This window comes from Sparus aurata, chromosome 14 (genome assembly GCF_900880675.1).
Source record: "Sparus aurata chromosome 14, fSpaAur1.1, whole genome shotgun sequence".
NCBI lineage: Eukaryota > Metazoa > Chordata > Actinopteri > Spariformes > Sparidae > Sparus > Sparus aurata.
This window is the reverse complement of record NC_044200.1, coordinates 4,894,375-4,912,988: the sequence shown is the minus strand read 5'-3', so window position 1 is coordinate 4,912,988 and position 18,614 is coordinate 4,894,375. Positions and strand designations below refer to the sequence as shown.

At 40.6% G+C, this 18,614-nt stretch overlaps 1 protein-coding gene across 1 annotated transcript in view; it reads right to left on the bottom strand.

Annotated features, from left to right (window-relative positions):
• Window positions 1–18,614, bottom strand: part of net1 (neuroepithelial cell transforming 1) — a 38,219-nt gene that overhangs the window by 12,029 nt on the left and 7,576 nt on the right. The window contains exons 2-3 of the mRNA XM_030440514.1: window positions 12,564–12,627; window positions 2,263–2,325 (exon numbers count right to left, since the gene is read on the bottom strand). Coding sequence (XP_030296374.1) covers window positions 2,263–2,325; window positions 12,564–12,627 — 127 coding nt within the window. The remainder of the gene's footprint in view (window positions 1–2,262; window positions 2,326–12,563; window positions 12,628–18,614) is intronic.

The window sequence follows — 18,614 nt, the reverse complement described above, 5'->3', positions numbered from 1 at the left end:
CAACATCTCAACACAATCCATAGAAGTCATACCGTCAAAACTATTAGGCTATCCCTTCAAGTTCTGTTGATTTTAGTGAAGTGTTGTGTGATACATATATATAAAAAAAACATTTTTAACCGTATTTTGGGATTAAGTCAACAAATTTTAAGCACTTTAAAAAACAAGTTTTGACTGGTGATTCTATACATTTTATATGATTTTTTTTGTTCAGGTGACCATTCAAAGTGAAGTTATGGCTGCCTTCCCATACATTTAGATAGCAGCCTGCTAGTGGCAAGACTTGCCTGAAAGAACATAACTAATTTGCAAAGGAAGATCTTAGTGATTAGTTGCCCGCAGATACTACTTTGTAGATAACAGTCAGTGCTTCTAGTAAAAATAGTTTCCTACTCTGACATTTACAAGAATTCAGGGAATTATTACAGCCGACATGTTAACACAGAAATGTGATGATGATGGGCTGGGGCTAGCTGGTTAGCATGCTTAATATTGCAACACAATCCATAGAAGTCATAGCGTCAAAACTTTTATTCCTTCGCAGTCTGTTTTCATTCTTACATATTGCACCTTAAACCACAGCAAATGTCGTTTAACATTTTACAACAAAACTGAGACACTGCAAAAGATCTGCTTTCTTAGACCTTAGACTGGCTTAGACTTTGCTGGAAGTGACTCAATTAGAAAATACAATAAAGTCAGACTAGAACACTGAGTGCTGCTCCGATTTGAATCTAGGAGTGGCCCCCGGTACTCTCCACAACACTGTTTAAGCTTTGTTTGGCTAAATCAGAGCAACTGATCCAACTGGTTACAGAAGTCCAGGCTGTATGTCTCTGCTAATCCGTCTCATGTGGGCGCAGGACAAAAACAGACTGCATGGAGACAAAATAGATGGAGACTGGCCACGGGTTGATTATAAACAGTTCGGTTCATTGGTGCAACCCTCAGCACGAAAGGAGTTTCATACCCAAATATTTCCAAGAGGAGAGAGCGCAACCCAAGATAAAGATTTCAAATAAGACCAGTAAACTTGTTTTGCACTGCAGGTTTTTCATTAAGATAAACTACAGGGCTAGCACAATAGTCAAATGTGCCTGAAGCTAAAGGGTGTTCAGTTGTGACGAAATCATCCTGCTTTGCAACAACAATGACAGATCTTTGTGCGCTTTAACACCCACACACAAAATGAGGTGTATTTTCCAACCCAGCCAGTCCTGCCACTCACAACTCACATCTAAGAACCTGCTTTGGCGTAACCAACAGCAGACCTCACCAAACAAACGCAGGCTTTATCTTGATGTGCTCCAGTGATAAGCTTAGTCATTTTAATGATATGCTCTGAATAAACAGAAGATGCACAGACTACAAGTACAGCGAGAGATCAGATAAGGCCCCCAGTTATCAGTTAGATTCAGATCCCCACATCACAATAAACTGAAAAAAGCAACACTGACTTGAATTTATACTTATTTCTGGCATAATGCCTTAATTGCATTTGTTTGTTTTTTTTTGGCCCAAATGGTTTATGATTTAGTTTAATTCTCAAAGTGGGGTTGACAGACACCTTTGAAACAGCACAAGGTGCTTCTGGAAAACTTAAAAATGTTAACGTCCTTAAAAAGGTGTAATTTGTAAAACATATATGGCCAGAATTCCAAGGTTGCTCCGAAAAATATAGGGGTAGCATATCACCAGAGTAACCGCCAACTGGTCTTTGCTAGCTATCGTTACACCGCTGATTAGCTTATGGTTCAGGTAGCTGTGGAGCCAGTGGCCCTAGTGTTTACCTGGATTAGGACCTAGGACAACTGGGAGTCAATACTGCCAACAGGGCCCAGCTCAACTGGATTTGGCAGTCCGACATTGACAGTCTGACTGAACACAGCCTCCCAGAATGACAGAAGTCAGATTGAAGACAGGGATACAGTGCGTAGGTGATTTACAGTGAGTTTGATTATGATTTCAGGGACGTTATAACGCGGCTGGCTTCTGGAAAGACTAACCATGAATGTGTTGTAAAATAAAGTATTTCCTTTGGCATTTTGTGTGCTTATTTTGTTGATCTATTTCACTAATAGCTGGCATTTATCTGCCACCTGAAACAACAGGGGCTATAAGACTCACATAAATCACATCTCATGATGGTCCAAAGTGGCAATTGATGTTCATAAAACAAAATGTTCTCTCTCATTGAATGAGGGTGTGGAAGCTGGTTGTATCATCATTTATTAAGGCAAAATGTCATATGATGTGTTTTACCTTGAAGTCGACGCTGCAGAGGCTGACTGCATCACTGTCATCCTTCTCTCTGCGCTTCCGCTTCTGTGGAAAAATGAACAGGCAGAATGTTAGCTGGATTATTCAACATGCATCCCTGACATGGTGGTGCATCATGAAAAAGTCCCGTGAGTCAGAATGTGAGCTTTCCTTTCGTACACGGACATTTACACAAGTATTATGGATGTGGAATAGACCCTCAAACTGGCTGTCTCCCCACCCTCACTTGACTCTATAATAGCAACAGAGATTGTTGATCTCTCTCCCAAAATGTAACCAGTGTCAGGCTAGGATCCTCTGGGCATTCACTTTTCACGATGCAAAGTTTGATCTTGTTCTTTGGGGAGCCCTGATTAAAGAAAGACTCAAAAGCTCCTGCATATGGAAACAACTAGCATGTTCCATGGGGGTTTCTTTGCTTTGCGCTGCAGTATACATCCTTGTCTGGGTACCCAGCGAGACTAACATATAAAGCAATTTACAACCCCTCCATTCCTTGCTTCTACCTCAGGCCAATTATGTTGATTGCCACTGCAGCTCTGTTGTAAAGCTACAATAGACACTGCTGGAGGTCCTGCTGGGAACAGGAAAGTGTTAATTAAGATGCGGGACACTTTAACACCTGCATGTGGACTGTCAGTCAGTCAAGGAGAATCAGTTAGCAGGTGAGAACAGCAGTCTGGTCTGTTGAAGCTGAGGGTCGTTAAAGCCTCGAGGAGCACTGGTGGCCTCTAGGACCCCGGGGTCTATGACTGTGCTCCATTAGCCGTGGAGGCCAGACTGATTCTGACTGGACACACAGGACGTCAAGACCTGATTGACCAGCGAGGTGAGGAGGGCCAAAATGGACACATAATGGTCAGGGGTGGTTGGCGCTGAATGACTGAGCTGTGTGTTTGTGTTGTGTGTGGGCCATTTCCTCTCTGGCAGCCTAACTTGTTTTCCCACATCCATAAAAATTAAAGAGCTATCTGCTCAACCATTTGTACAGCTTAAAATACTTCACCCAGCGTGCATTTCAGGTGCTGTTGTGACTGACTGTTAGCCTCAACATTGCAATGAATGGAATGGTTTGTTCAAAGTTTGTTTAATCTCAATAGGGGGCTGTTCAGAGCTGCAAATGACAAATTTGATTGTCAAATAAGATTTTGTAATTCACTGCTACTCAGCAAAGCTTCAGTGACACAGTGGAGCAGAACAGAGCAGTGTCACTGTTGGTCTTAGGACTGAACTGACAACTGAGATACTCATAGAGCAAAATAGGAAATGCAATGGGACTAATTACGTATGTGACAGTCTAGTGTTCTACCCTAAATCACAAGTGATTCCACTGTGATAACAACTAGGATAACACCCTATAAGCAAACTAAAAACTTCATCTCTTTGCGTGTATAAACACACACACACACACACACACGATTTATTTATTAATTTAATTCTATTTATTAATTTAATTTTATTATTTAATAGTCGAACAGAGAGCCCAAATCACACCCCTGTGGACCTCATGGGACCTTATTCTAGAAGAAAACTATACAAATACATTTTTGATCCTATTTCAGTTGTGCCATTTGTCAAATTAAAAGCTAGTTTTCCAAGCCATGAAAGTCACAGTTTGATGTAAATCTGTAAAATAATCGTATAAAATGTCATCTAGTTTTGTGTTAAAAAGCTAAGTGAACTACATCGTCTTGCTCAACACACGCACCTATACCAACATGGCCAGTAAATGTAGCTGGAGTTATTTATTTAAAAACTGTATCGTATTTATTCGTATTTATTAAAGTGGCTGTGCCCTCAGAATGACTTAAAACCAGGCCTGCTTTTTATTTCAGATAGGTTTGGTGCCTCCACTATCATCATGATATCGTAAAGTTTCAACAAAATCAATAAAAAAAAAAAAATGTAAAAAAAACCTGACAGGAATGGCTGTTTTTGGTTCATCCAACAAATGTAATACTTTCAAGGTATTAGTTGCCCACCTTATCACATTGACCTGAATCCCAAATGACTGTTAGGCAGCCCTGCTTCATGATAGGCAACACTGTTCAATGCCCGCAGTGGCCCTGAAATGTCATGTCTTCCTGATCAAATATTGTTTTATTCATGAAAATAGTGTCTGTTATTAACGTAATTGACGCCGGTGACATAATATACACATTATTATTTCCAGCAATGTTTAATATGGCAATAAAATGTATTGATTCCTCTAGTAAGATGATTATTGATACACTGGCATCTTATTTCAATATTTTTATCAAAACATGTAGGTGCTCTGAACAGATTCCTCTGACAATTTGACTTACCAGAGTCTCTACTTCACAACCCTTGCAGTATAAACTTGTGGTGCTGTGTATCCTCAAGCATAAAGTAAATAGAATGCTTATGGATTTTTTGTGCCTTTGTTGAACAAAACCAAAAATAAAATCCAATATTGTCATGAAGCAGTTGTCCACATTAATGAGCAACATTGCCCACAGTTTCCTTATACACCTATTAAGTAATAGCTTCAATGAAAGGAAAGATTTGCAGATTATGGAAAAAACTACAGTGGAACTGTCAAATCCATCACATTCTCTATTTTTACGTATCTGCTGGCTGCCCCACTCTTTTCGTGGTTTTGGATGAGTAAATTCTTTGAAATAACCCACCACAAGCCTGGTCCTGCCTTCAGATCATGCCCAAGCACCCCTATCCCCTATGAGGAGGAGTGTTGTTACAGTAACTGTTTCTGTGTAAATGAATCACATCTTTTCATTTACACTTCAACTGTAAGGATTCCCTGAACTCCCTGTAAATCTCAAAGTGAGAAAGTCAATCTTCTTCCACTTTCTTTTTATAAGGGGGTGCTATTTCTTAAACAGTTAATAGTTTAAAACTAGTTGACAGGTCTAAATTTAAACATTAGTGAAACAGACATTAAGAAAATACCTTGTTGTCCAATCATCTGACCTTCCAATCCAATCCCATGCTGTTTTAACACACACAAAAGTTCACAACAGAAAGAATCTGACCAAGCGTTCAGTGACAAGGTTTAGTACCTATTCAAAAAGTTTTCCCTGCCACAGTCTAGACGCAATCAGGATTCAGGCCTACTTGAGGTAAACTTTAAGTTTTGTACCAACTCTTGGCAGAACATCACCTTTTCACACACTGCTGATTATACAATATTGTGTGTGTGTATAAGACTTATACATGTGAGAAGAATAACATTCAGAATAGGTTACGAAAACATCGACTGAGCGGGGGTAACTAAGAAAAGCCTGAAAAGAGGTGGTGGGTACAGATCAGCAGGTCAGCTGAAAGTCTGCAGCTCAGTATCCATGAAGTGTGCGTGCTAAGTGTGAATGCTCCCTCCAAGTTAAATATTGCCTTAAGCTCTGGTCTTACTCATGAGATAAAGACGACACGAGAGTAATCTCAGTGCGAAAACAGACACAGTGGGGGAAAAGGAGAAGAAAATTAGCTGTTATGTTCCTGCCACCTCTGGAAATCCCTCCGTCAGCAGCCCACAGATGAAATAACACCCTCCAAGCAGCGACTTGTTCAAATGGCGGGCTGGGATACACGTAAATACTCTGACTCAACAAACACACCCCCCACCTCTGTTCATTACACACACACATACACGGCGAGGCTAAAGAAACTTTGTTAGTCATCTAGGGGAGACTTGTATGCTACATAAAAAGACGTTGTGTACACAGACAAGGGTGGCACAAAAACACTGCCATGATGAACACTACACACAAGTTTGACCACTTTAGGATGGACAATGAAAGGGTTTGCATTTCTTTCTATAAATAGAGGCTGGTTCTGCTGCCTGACAGATTAAGAGAGACTATCAGTTTCATATTATCATGACACCATCGGTTGGATGACAAACTGCTTCTTCTGACCCAGGCCTGGATTAGATAGAAGCCAAACTAGCCAAGAAATGTTGAGCTCATACAGTTTGGTGAAAAGGAAGATACATATTTACTGTACGGACAGAAAGAGGTGGATGGAAAAAGTGAGCGATAAAAAGGAAACGCACACAAAAAGACTGATATGAATTTGTGTCTGCAAATCAAATTTGAACATTCAAAGGCTTTAGCTGTGTTTCTTGTGTAACAGAACAGTAGGGGACCAGACAGGTGGAGCCGTCCCCCCACGCATTACTATTCGGCTTCTTCTCTGTCACATGTAAATCACAATAAAAACCATGAGTTGGTTTGCCGTTAGCTCTCTCATCAACCCAGACCTGGAGCGGCGTTTAAACACACAGCACTGTGTGCGGAAAAAAATGCAACCACCTCATTTCCACTTGTTCCAGCTTCTCATATGTGAATATTTACTGGTTTTCTCAGTCATCTGTGAGATTCCACAAAATACATATATATATTTGGGTAAGTTATTTCAAGGTCAGATTTTCTCACCTTTTTCAGAATATAAAACAATTAATCCTGAAAAAACAAATCAGATTTACTTTTGGTTGACTGGTCAACAATGAATATAATGCCATTCCTATTCAGAACACCTGGGCTAAAGTACTGTGACTCCCTGGTAGTACTGTGACTTTTCATTCAATCATTCAGTACTTTTCTAACATGCGGAGAAAAATTAAGACTTAAACTGTTAGTCTGTCCCTTTTACGCCAGCAGGGAGTCTTCCTACGAAGCAGCGTAACTCTGACCTGACCCTGAGAAGTAATATCAGGAAGCCTTTTGTATTTGACCAAACAGATACCTTTGGAAACTATAATTATTGCCTCTGTTGAGTTTACATTTGTGTCTGCCTAGACCATTATATGTAGTAAAGACTTATTTAATTTAACAAATGGTGTAATTTTGGAAATCTATATTGACATGTATGATTCCACTCAATAATTTCTAGTGAGAAATCATCACTTACACTCACCTTACTTTTTATTTATTTATTATTATTTATTTTTTTTTACATTTTTTTAACCTGGCAGCACAGAAGATCTACAAAATCATCACAGTTTCGAGGTGGGCACCTAATATTATTGTCACCAATTCAGTTTCCACTAAGTCACAATCTGCCTTTCTGCTCATGAGTTATGGTACTGTGAAGTGTTGTTGCAGAACATAATGATGTCACCTTGAAGTTGACCTTTGACCCTTTTGGTTATAAAATGTCATCACTTCATCATGTTATCCTACTAGACATTTATGTGCAATTTTTCATAATAAACATATTAATTCTTACTAAAGTTAAAAGGATAAGTTCATCTAGAAATGTGTTTCGAGGTCACAGTAGTGACCTCAACCTAAAATCTAATCAGTTAATCCTCGAGTCCAAGCAAACATTTGTGCCATATTTAAAGACCATTCCTGCAGGTTTTAAACATGTGGATCTTATGTCTTCATTGACTAAAACTGATCAGATGTGGTCACTGACTGCAGTATTACAACATTTGTGATCACCTGACAAGGTCAAAAGCTTGTAAAACATCAGAAAAAGTGAAAACAGGCTACATTTTCAATTTATTTCACATGTGTTATTAACTATAATGAGGCCTGAATTCACAACATATGAACAGCTGCAATGCAACATCAAAGTGCGACAAATCTGCAGATGGATGATACAGCTGTACTAGGTTCTCTTATTGAAATGGATGAACGTCCACTGGGGAGCAGCACCTTGAATGCATTATGTGTTATCAAGGGCTCAGTAATATAAATCCTGCTCTCTGTGGAATGCTGAGGAATCCTCAGACAGTCAGCGGTCAAACAAGTCAGTTTTAGTTTGAATATAAATTGCTGCTGATATGGGCAAGGCCTTCCCACAATAATTAACAATGTTTGCGTGAAAAGCCTGACGGGACTAAGCAGCTGGCAGCCATATTAAATCACATCTGATTAAAGCTGGAATGCTGCTTATCAGACAGGCCACTCTTGAGGCTGACATCTCTGGCCGCCTGAACTTGTTGCTAGAAGAGACAGAATCCGCAGAATCTGACTCTCACTGTTGTTAATTACCTTCACATTCCACCAAACGGCAGTCTGGTTTGATCTGCTCCACCTTGGCATTGGGCTGGAAACCTGACTCACATTCTCACCATGACATAAAAGCCCCTCGAGGCCTCGTACCTGATGTAGTCTGAGAGAATGCACCAAGCGCCTGGGGAATGCTCGCCTCGCCTGCTTCCAAGGTTCGCCTGGGGGCCAACATACCCCCACCTATACCTGGCCCTGCCCCAGTCAGGGTTAAAAAAAAAAATCCCCCCTAACCACTTCAAAGCCCGAAGACCTGGCTAAACTTTATTCAAAGCCTTGGCAAAACCTTCAAGCTTAAAGTGGCGGGGTTAAGATAAGAGGGGCAACTAGACAAAGGCACCTTCAGGATTCTTTTATTGCTTGCTGTTTTGTAGATTTATAAATGACAGATAAAATGGGCAGGAGGGGGGAGTAAATTGAAAGAATGAGCTAACGAGATCCACATGGTTTTGGTGGATGAGCTAAGCGTGCCATGTTTGCGAATCAAAGGCAGCAGGCTGGCACGAGATAAAGAGTCGCTGGCCTCCTCTCTCTAACCCTGCTTTTATTTCTCCTCCTCTGCCTTCAGATGAGCAATGGATTGTGTTTCAGGCAGCTCTAAATCCTGGAATGCCTCCACACTCGTCATTCTGCTCGCCGTCTAATCTGTTCGCTCTTTTCTGTTTCTAATCAGCTCGTCTTATTTAAGGCGGACTGTAAACCACAAGCAGGCCAGTCTATTAGAGGCAGCGATGGTTTGTAGGCCATTATGTTCCTCTGGTATGGGGGATAAGAAATCAGAGCAGGCTGGATTTCCTTTATCCAGCATTTGGACTCTGGCTACATAAACAGGCCTTGTTCAGCCATGAGGGAGCCACTGAACAGTCATCACAGTCCCTCAGTGAGGTATTAGATGAAGATACACACTCAGTGCTGAGAGTTGCCAAGGAGAAAGCTGGCCTGGAATGTAGACTTTATAGATCTCCCTTCACTGATAGCACTCTTAAACCAAGGTATGAGCATCAGGGCTGGTGATTGCTATGAATGCTGAGGATAGAGGCCGAGATCTTAAGCAGACCTAATTGACACAAGGCCAAGATTTTGGATGGTGATGCTCTCCACAGGGCAATAACTTTCCAGCTAGTTCAGCATTTGCAACAACATAGTCATAGATCACAATAACTTGAAAAGTCACAGACAGTCAGGCCTTGTGTCAAGAGGTGCGTAAATCTGAAATGGTGCCACAGATGCTCCTTGGTGCCAACAGCGTAAATGGAGCTGATATGTTGGCGTCATGACTTCCTACAAAAATGTGGTACTCTGACCGCCAGATTGTTACATTATCTAATTTTGCTGCCTCTAGCAGGAATCGGCATTCTTGAGGCACTCAGTGTGTTTACATGACACTCAAGAAAACCGAATTACTGGGTTAGTCCGACTATGATCGGATTTTTAAGATGCACTAGTGCAGTGCCCGTAAGAAAAGTGTATTCCTATAAAAAAGTGGGAGGTTTAGCAGCTTTTTCATGGATGGCCAAATGAGGCTGTGTTTGAAGGTGGGACGTCAGGGATATTTAGGTTTGTTGTGAAATCCGATATTCCAGGGTATAACTGGCTATTTTTGATTTTGCCATTATATTTCACCTTAAAAGCTATTTACTTGGTGTCATTATTTTCAGCACAACCTCACATGTGTGACTGTACAGTTCTTTTTTCATTTTGACATACTGTATTAACACAATGGACCTAAAATCACAAAAAAAACATAAAATCAGAGTAGAAAAAGTTAGATTTTTTTAATGTGAAAACCACAAATATGTTTAACAAACCTTTTTTTTGTTTTTGTTTTTTACTTATAATGCAAATATAAATTGTTGTTTGCTAAATTTGTGCATACATTTAAAAAATGTACAAAGTTATATGTAACTATTTACATTTAAATGCAGGCAATGCTCAGGTCTGCCTGAGCTCCTTCCAGCTGAATAAATAGCTGGACTGCCTGCTCCACATTCAGCTTCTCCTCATTCTGACTCATTAAACAAAAAAACGACTCCACTACACACTAAACACACTACACCAAACACTACATAACACACTAACTACACACTCCAAACACGCTAAATGTCACAAATCTCTCAACTCTCAATATCGCTGTCTATACACCGACCGTCATTGCATGTCAATCATCCGCCTAGGTCCCTCCCACAACTTCCTGTTCCTCAACAACCAAACTTGCTGCTTGGACACTTTCGTGACAAAAGCCCGTTTTTACCGTTTCTTCCTGCACCAGACACAAAGCAAACATGACGGGAATGTTCGCGAAAAAGCGTGGCGGACATTATTTACCCTAGGTCCGGTTTTGGACATGCCGATGCGTCCGGTCTGTCACCTCGGGAGGTGGGCCGTGTAGCTAACGGCTAGCGGCTAGCAGCTAGCTACACACGAACATCCACAGATTCCGATTCCACTTTGTTGTCCGCGCGTCTCCGGATCTCCTCAGACCCGAACAGACTCGGTCCGGACTCGTTTAATCTCATTAATCCACAGCAGTCAGTTTAGATGCACAGAACAGAACAGAACACAACGGACCGAACCGCCGGCAAAATCCCGGTCCAGCTCGCGCCGCTGCAGGTATAAATCCGCTTGTTTCTTCAGGTATGTCGTGGGCTTGAGCTCTGCAGTGATTGGCTCTGGTGCGCACGTGGCCACGGTGTGCAGTGATTGGCTCTGGTGCGCACGTGACTGTGGTGGCTCTGGTGGACAATGCTCGGCGGAATTTGTAAAGCATTTATGAAATAATTTATTTACGGTATCATTGCAGTCCAAACAAATGCTTAGATGCACACCACTGAACCACGCAGCAGCCATGTTGAAAGTCTCGGGTCAGTGTGATCCTTATCCGCAGAGATATTTGACTAACAGACACACACACACACGCAGACAGACAGGGATTCCGTGCATTTATAGATAGATGTAAACACCTTAGTCTGACTAAAATCCGACCGGATCGGATTTCTCATAGTCGAATTAAAACACATAGATTTTTCGATTGATAGTCGCATTACTCCTGCATGTAAATGTTCTATCAGATTGGATCGGATTTTGCGTTCTGCGCAGGCGCACGCTGACATGCTTCGGCCAATAATCTGATTTTCTCACCGGCATGTATACAATTGCAGTTGTCTGATTGAGTAGCATAGTCGAACTATGGCTGTAATCCAACTAAGCTGTGCATGTAAACGCACTGACTGTAACAGTTTTGTTTGACTTGTTTTGTGTGTCTATTAGTTTTCAAGTTTGTTTGTCCCAATCTCGTTAGTATGATATCTCAGGAACAGCTTGAGGGAATTTCTCTAAATGTGGCACAAACCTCTTGGAATGAAGTGATCAGATTTTGGGGTTAAATGTTTAGGTCACTGAGACCTCTCAAAACCCTTTTTGGCACAATTGCAGGTGGTTAAGTTGTCCTTTAACATTGATTATTCCTTTAAATTTGGCTTAGGAGAAAACATAATTTGGTGTTATGTATTAATAGTTCAACAGTCGAAACTCTTGAAAGCTTTAATGGGACTGTGTGATTGGATCAGATTTAATCAGCAGTGCTTGCAACATAAACCCCCCTATGGCAATGACCACATTTTGAAAGAAATTTTCATAAACTGGTGAAAGGAAATACATTTTCCAATTTAGGCCACTTTTATTCATTCCACTATGTATGATGGGGTCATCATACATAACAGTAAGCTGATTCAGGGATTTTAGGTGCACACTTTGTCTTGTTGCGTATGTATATTTTGTAATTTTTTTTTTAATCATACACAATTGTCTCAAAGGAGTTTTTGTATTAAGGATTATGATCATTTAGGGATTTGCTCAAGTGTAAACTAGTAAAGGTAGATAAGACATTTATCCTCCACTCTGGTTGTCTGGAGCAGCCTTTCAGCGCTGTGACAATGAACAGTGGTACTGTTTCAGAAACTTTGTTGGAAAAAGGAGGAGCTTAAATCCAAGACACATCGTTATGATGGGAAGCGGTGCACCCAGTTTGCACAACAGGAGAGAAGTCAGCCAAAAGACAGCTTGGAGTAATGTACAGATTGAACATACTGTAAATAATACAAGTACTGTACAGTGTATTTACAGTCGAAGGTATGTCATTTCCTTGCTGCTTGGTGCTTGTGTCTTGCTATGAACCAGATTGTTGGCCTCTGCTGCAATTTATGATTACATTTACTAAACTGTATGTGGATCTTCCACGTGACCTAATGTGATCTGCACACTTAAAAATATGAGGCCTGTACTCACCAGACTGAAGTCCCATTGTGGTCCTGGAGTGAGGAAGGTGAAGGAGCTTCCTCTTCGCAGTGACCTGAATAACAACACCAGAGGGGAGGGTTACAAAAACAACATAGCTACAATGTATCCTCAGCTACAAAAACCAACATCAAGGCCTGTTAAGTAAAGTCACAATGAGCGTGCTAGTAATCCCTCAAAATCCACCACTGCGAACACACATGAGTCAGCACTAACCATGAGAATCTTAAAAAGACCACACTGACCCAAAGTCCCAGCCAGAGAGTGAGTAAAGCTGATGACCTCACTTCAAAGCATTCATACAGTGATAAAAAGGGGAGCTGTGATTCAGGGAGCAGTGGTGTCCTGAGAAAACATTCACCTCCCATTACCTACCACAGCCTCAGCATGGTGTAGCCGCACCAATGTCCTCCAATGACAGATAAGGATCTTCTCAGTCAGAGATTGAAGGGGAACATGACCCTGGTTGTTCCCTTGAAGGAGGCCTCATCAACCACAAAGCTGTCCTTAGACCTAAGACCCCTGGAAGATTTGAAGGAGGAGTCCTTTATCCCACACCTTCCTCCCCTCCAAAGATTTGGACGTGGCCCAACTGTCTCTTTTTGTTGGGAAGTGTCTGGCAGGGGACAGCTTTGCCTTTTTTGGGACTCCACAGTGGGATTGTCCGAACTAAACACTCCCCCAAACCAGCCATGCATACTGTAAATCCTTCTCATGTCAAACAACTAATCTTCAACCTGTGTGATCATTAAAGTATTACAAGAAGGTTAGGCCGGATAAGGCCACATTGAGGACAATTACACAACACATCAGGCTCAGTGAATGGATGGTTACACAGCAAGATGAGAAACATCAAAGCAGGCCTTAAGATCTGCCTTGTACCAACAATAAATGGGATTTTTATTGAAGGACTATTTCACATTGATGAAATGCATTCAATGAAAAGACCATCTAACAACTGCCGTACAAGGCTAAGTGACTGTGCAACTTATGAAACCAAGTAAATGGCTGTCTATGTACTGTAATGACAGACTGCAGAAGGAGAGGAGTGTATCCTATCCTAACAAGTATTAACTTAATATCCAATTATCTAGACAATCGACTAATTGGTTTGAGGAATTTTTCTTTTGGGAAAAAAAAAAATCTCTGATTTCAGCTTCTTAAATGTGAATATTTCCTGGTGGGTTGTGGACCCAAAGATTTCTATTTGAGAAAGTCATTACAGATTTTCGTATGTGCTGATGTATACTTTTCTCCATTTTCTGACATTTTATAGACCAAACAACTAATGTGTTTGATCAAAAAAATTGTTAATTAACTGGAGATGAAATTAATCATTACTGCCCTAACAGTCACAGTCACTGGTTTCTCATGCTGCTACAGCTCGGATTCTGCAATACAGTAATTATCATCATGTTTTTTAGCATAATAAAAATAAAGTGCTTCTGGCCAAAGTTAAACTTGCTTTTAACCACACGTTTTGGTGTACATAAAGGCTGACTTGCTTATTCTGTGTCCGTTTGGAGCATTGGTTGTGCACAAAATAGAAACTGGCACTATGCATCCACAAGCTACAAGTAAGTATCTGACAAGGTCAGGCGTAAGTAAGCAGATCAGCGGCAGCAGGGACATCAAGGTAACATGTGCTATCTCGCTGTATCCTCTGGTAACATAAAAGCAAGAATGTGAACAACTACATTCATGATGCAGCCAGTTCGTTTACACTAAAGTGTGGTTCAAAAGCAACTATATGTCCCACCTTTAATGTGGCCCCAATAACATCTAGCTAGAGGGGCTAATCAACAGTTTTTTAGTGTGGTGCACGGAGGACAATCTACTGCTCAGTGTCAGCAAAACCATGGAGCTGATTGTTGATTTCAGAAAGATGGATGCAAAGACACACCCCTGTCTACATCAGTGGAGCTGAGGTGCAGCAGGTGAGCAGTTATAGGCTCCTTGGAATTACCATCACTGAGAACCTATCTTGATCATCACACATAACGATACAGATACACAAGTATCTGCTGCCAAACCACCAGACTACGGAGCAGCTTCATCCCCCAGGCCATGAGACTCCTGAAGATCATCCTCAACAACTCAGCAGTCAACACTCCATAATATAGATGCAGCAGGAATCAGGGACTACTTGTTTTTTAAACCCATGTTTAAAAAATTACAAATGAATATACCTTGTACATAAACTACTGTTTTTCTGTTTTTCACTACTGTTTTTCCCGCCAATGGTGACTTTTGTAACGTGAAACATAAAAACTGACACCAACATCTTCATCTACTCCAACCATCCGAGGAGGTGAAGACCTGGTGAATTTTATTCAGTTGTGATGGAAAAGTCCGCACAACAACTGGATAACTCTTATGGGCTATGTGTTCTCTAACTATTTATCCATAGACTGCTTTATCAAGAAGGGCCAGCAGCGTAAAAAGCAGGATACGCTCTAAGACTCAAGCTCAAGGATAGATGTTTATAGAGTTGAACTTGGAGCAGCAAGTTTTGCCATTGCTGTAGATTATTGTTTATTTTGAAGGTTAACCTGTTGAACTTAGCATTAGCAGGTTCCACGGCTAATGTGGCTGGTGTTGCCCTTTTTTGGAATTTAATACTGCAATGCAAGCATAACTTAGGTTACACTAAAGCTCTTTCTGCTCTGTGATCCTCTCCAGAATGTGTCTGTTGCTGCTGTACTTAAATGTACTTAACAGACAAACACTGACTATTGTACTCCCATACATATTCTTCGGGTTTTCTGCAAAATAAATGCTGATGAACTGCCTAATCATGTCCCTTGTCCAACTCTAAAATAAATCACAATACATTCACTAATTATTCTACATTATGGGGCAGACTACTCCTCCCAAACACATGTAGGCCCGTACCTCATTCTTATTCCTATATGAAGCCAGCAAACACATTTGTAAGATACTTTCTTCTTCACACCTAGAAAGACTGAAAAAAGTATCCCCATTCATTTTTGTACCATGAATACCATGATTTAATACAGTCATTGCAAAAAACATAAATATCATGATATAGGTTTTCGGTCATATCACCGAACAAAACACAATGCCTCAGCCCTTTAAAACATGGTGGGAAACTGTGGTGGGAAGAATATTTACGCTTCTGGTTTTAAATGATATGAATTGAACTCCCCTGAAAAAATGCAAACAAAGATGAAATGTTAAGACATTGTGGAGAATGTTTAAAGGAACTATCATGCCACAATAGTGCATCACACTCAGCGGACATGAAGGCACCTCCAACATTACTCATGGTAAAATGGTAAATGGTAAAATCGAAAGATGTATGTCTTGGGGCTTAGAAGATGGGACCTAAAAAGGCATCAGCATCCGGAGAATGCTGAGCTGCCCAGAAACTCTTGCTGTTTGTGTGTCCGGCAAGTGCTGCTCGTAAGGCTGAGTCATTCCAGTCATACTGTCGCTCTACTACTGCTGCTCCAGATGGCATTTATCCAGGAATACAGACAACTGTCCATCTACAGTCAGCTCTGCAGGCTGCTGCTGCAGCACTCAGGGCACCCGCTCACCTTACACTGACACCTCAAAACTGGGGGTTAGGGCTTGTGACAGATTAATGAGTTCATGTATTTGTTAGTCTATGAACAAATATTCCTTAAGCTCAAATGTCAAACATTCTCTGGTTTTAACTTCTCTAGGAAATTGTGATGGGTTTCCACGAAACTTGGATAAAGGATGAGTCTCAAAATAGACCCCATTAACTGTTGGTGCAGATTCAGATAAAGAGACAGATCCAGGATATTTTTTCTCCCTTTCTTTCTATTTATGAAGTGGGCATTTTCGTTTATCTCTCAGGGTATTATGCATAGACCTCGATGAAAAAGAACTGGCATAATAATGTGGCTTTGAGTAAGATCAAAATGGGACTGTTGGGCCTTGAGGGGGTATGTGCTCTACTGAATGCCAGAGTACTGAGTTTAAATTGCAATTAATAAACACAATAAATGGAGGAAATTATTATCAGATTAACTGGAAATGAAAATAATATTTTTTTCAAGTCTACATTGAGGAAACTGAATCATCACGATTAATTGAATAATCTAATAGACTATAAATTGTCTAAATGTAAAAATGTGAATATGAAAATGTAAAAGTTAAATCTCCAATTTGCTTCCTTTGTCCGATTTACAGTACAAAATTCAAAGACTCGTCATTTACTGTCATACATAACAAGGAAAGGCAACAAATCCTCACATTTAATAAATAATAATCAACTAATTAATGCCACTATTCCCATTTCATGTCAGTAGAATGAAAATTATCACTTTTAGGTCAATTCTATAATTTTCTGTCACTGATGTAGAACTGAAATGATTAATTGATTGGGGCCTCCAAACTTTCCCTTGGAGGGTCAACACTAAAACTTAATGTTAGGCTATTGGCCAAAAGCAAGCACCTACTGTTACATTGTATTGTTAGAATGTAAAATCGTACTAGGTTCTCAGATTCCCTGAATTGACTGACTCCCTGCGCTCAGTCAGTGTTGCTCAGCTTGCTGTGCTTAGATCATGAATAATAACCAATATTTAAGTTCCCTACATATTTGAAGAACATTTTACTTAACAGTTAATAAAACAGCATAAGCATTACTGATCTTTAAATAGTTGTAAATTATTTTCTTTGCTAGAAACATCTGGTGGGCCAAATTAACTTTATGACAGGCCAACATCTCAGATAGCAAAAATTGCTGAGGACCAATTCTGGTCCACACTGTATACATCCATCCAGCCCACCGCGCGGTATGATGGCACTTGGGTGGTCCACTCCTTTTTGCCTGATCTGAGCCACAAGCAGACCAAAACACGGCCACATGTCGGCCAACAGCATACCAAAAAAGCAGAGCTGTCACGAATCTGGGCCACAGTTCATTCTATCTGGGTAGGCTGAATCTGGCCCAGATGATCCAGTTCTGGCTTATTTGGTATATGCTCTTGGCTGACACATAACCATGCTATGGCCTGCTTATGGCTCAGAACAGGCAAATAGGAATGGACCATGCAAGTGGCCTCATTCCACGCAGTATGTGGGCCAGGTGAATGTGTCTGATACAATTCAGATTTGGGATTGGCCTGGATGTCCCTCTTTGGGCAGCTCTGGATTAGTCGATTAGCTGAAAATGTATCACATCTTTAATCTTTTCTGTTAATAGATTAATCATTTTAGTTTGTTTTTTTTCAAGCGCAGCATTCTCAGATGACATCTTCTCATATAAAAGAATGTGACAACAGCATTTGAGATACAGGATATTCGCTCCAATATCTGTCTGGGATGAATACCAACAGATCAATGTAAACACCAAAATGAGCAATGAGGTATAGAAATAGCCATAATGATCCAAACAAAATAACAAATTAGTTTGCTGCTATAGTAAGCCATTTAAAAATTTTGCTTCAGACAACTGTTATTACTATGTGTTTGCCTTTTATTCAACATTAATTTGATTTGGCATCACTGAGCACATTTGAGAAAATACAAATGCTGGTTTAGTAACAGCAGCAGCATTTTGCCTGGCACAAACATAACAGGGTAGCTGACATTAACTGAGAATATTAAGCATAGCTAAAGAAAGAGAAAATCAGCTGTCACGGGCCATTCTCTGTGCTTAACAAGGGATCTCTGGGAAGCTAAGTGAGAAAGCTGTTATTGCTGTCATTAATATTAATGCTCATAAATGACCACAAAACAGGAAGTGTTTAACATTACTGTAGTATCGAGTGAGGTGATGTCACACATGCTTGACGATAACATAAAACCAGCAAGCAAAGGGGAGAAAACAGGAGCAGACAGGTGCTGAGGAGCTCCGTGTGTTGAACTGAGCACAAACACGGACTAATTGACAAAGTTAGGCTGGAGTTTCTCTTGGACCACCTATGCTGTAAATGTTTGCACTGATGCTACTGTAAGTTGTTTTGGATGAACAGCATGTGTTTAGGAACAACAACAACAACAGCTAAAGAGAGCAGGAAATAGAGAAGCTTCCTGGGTGTC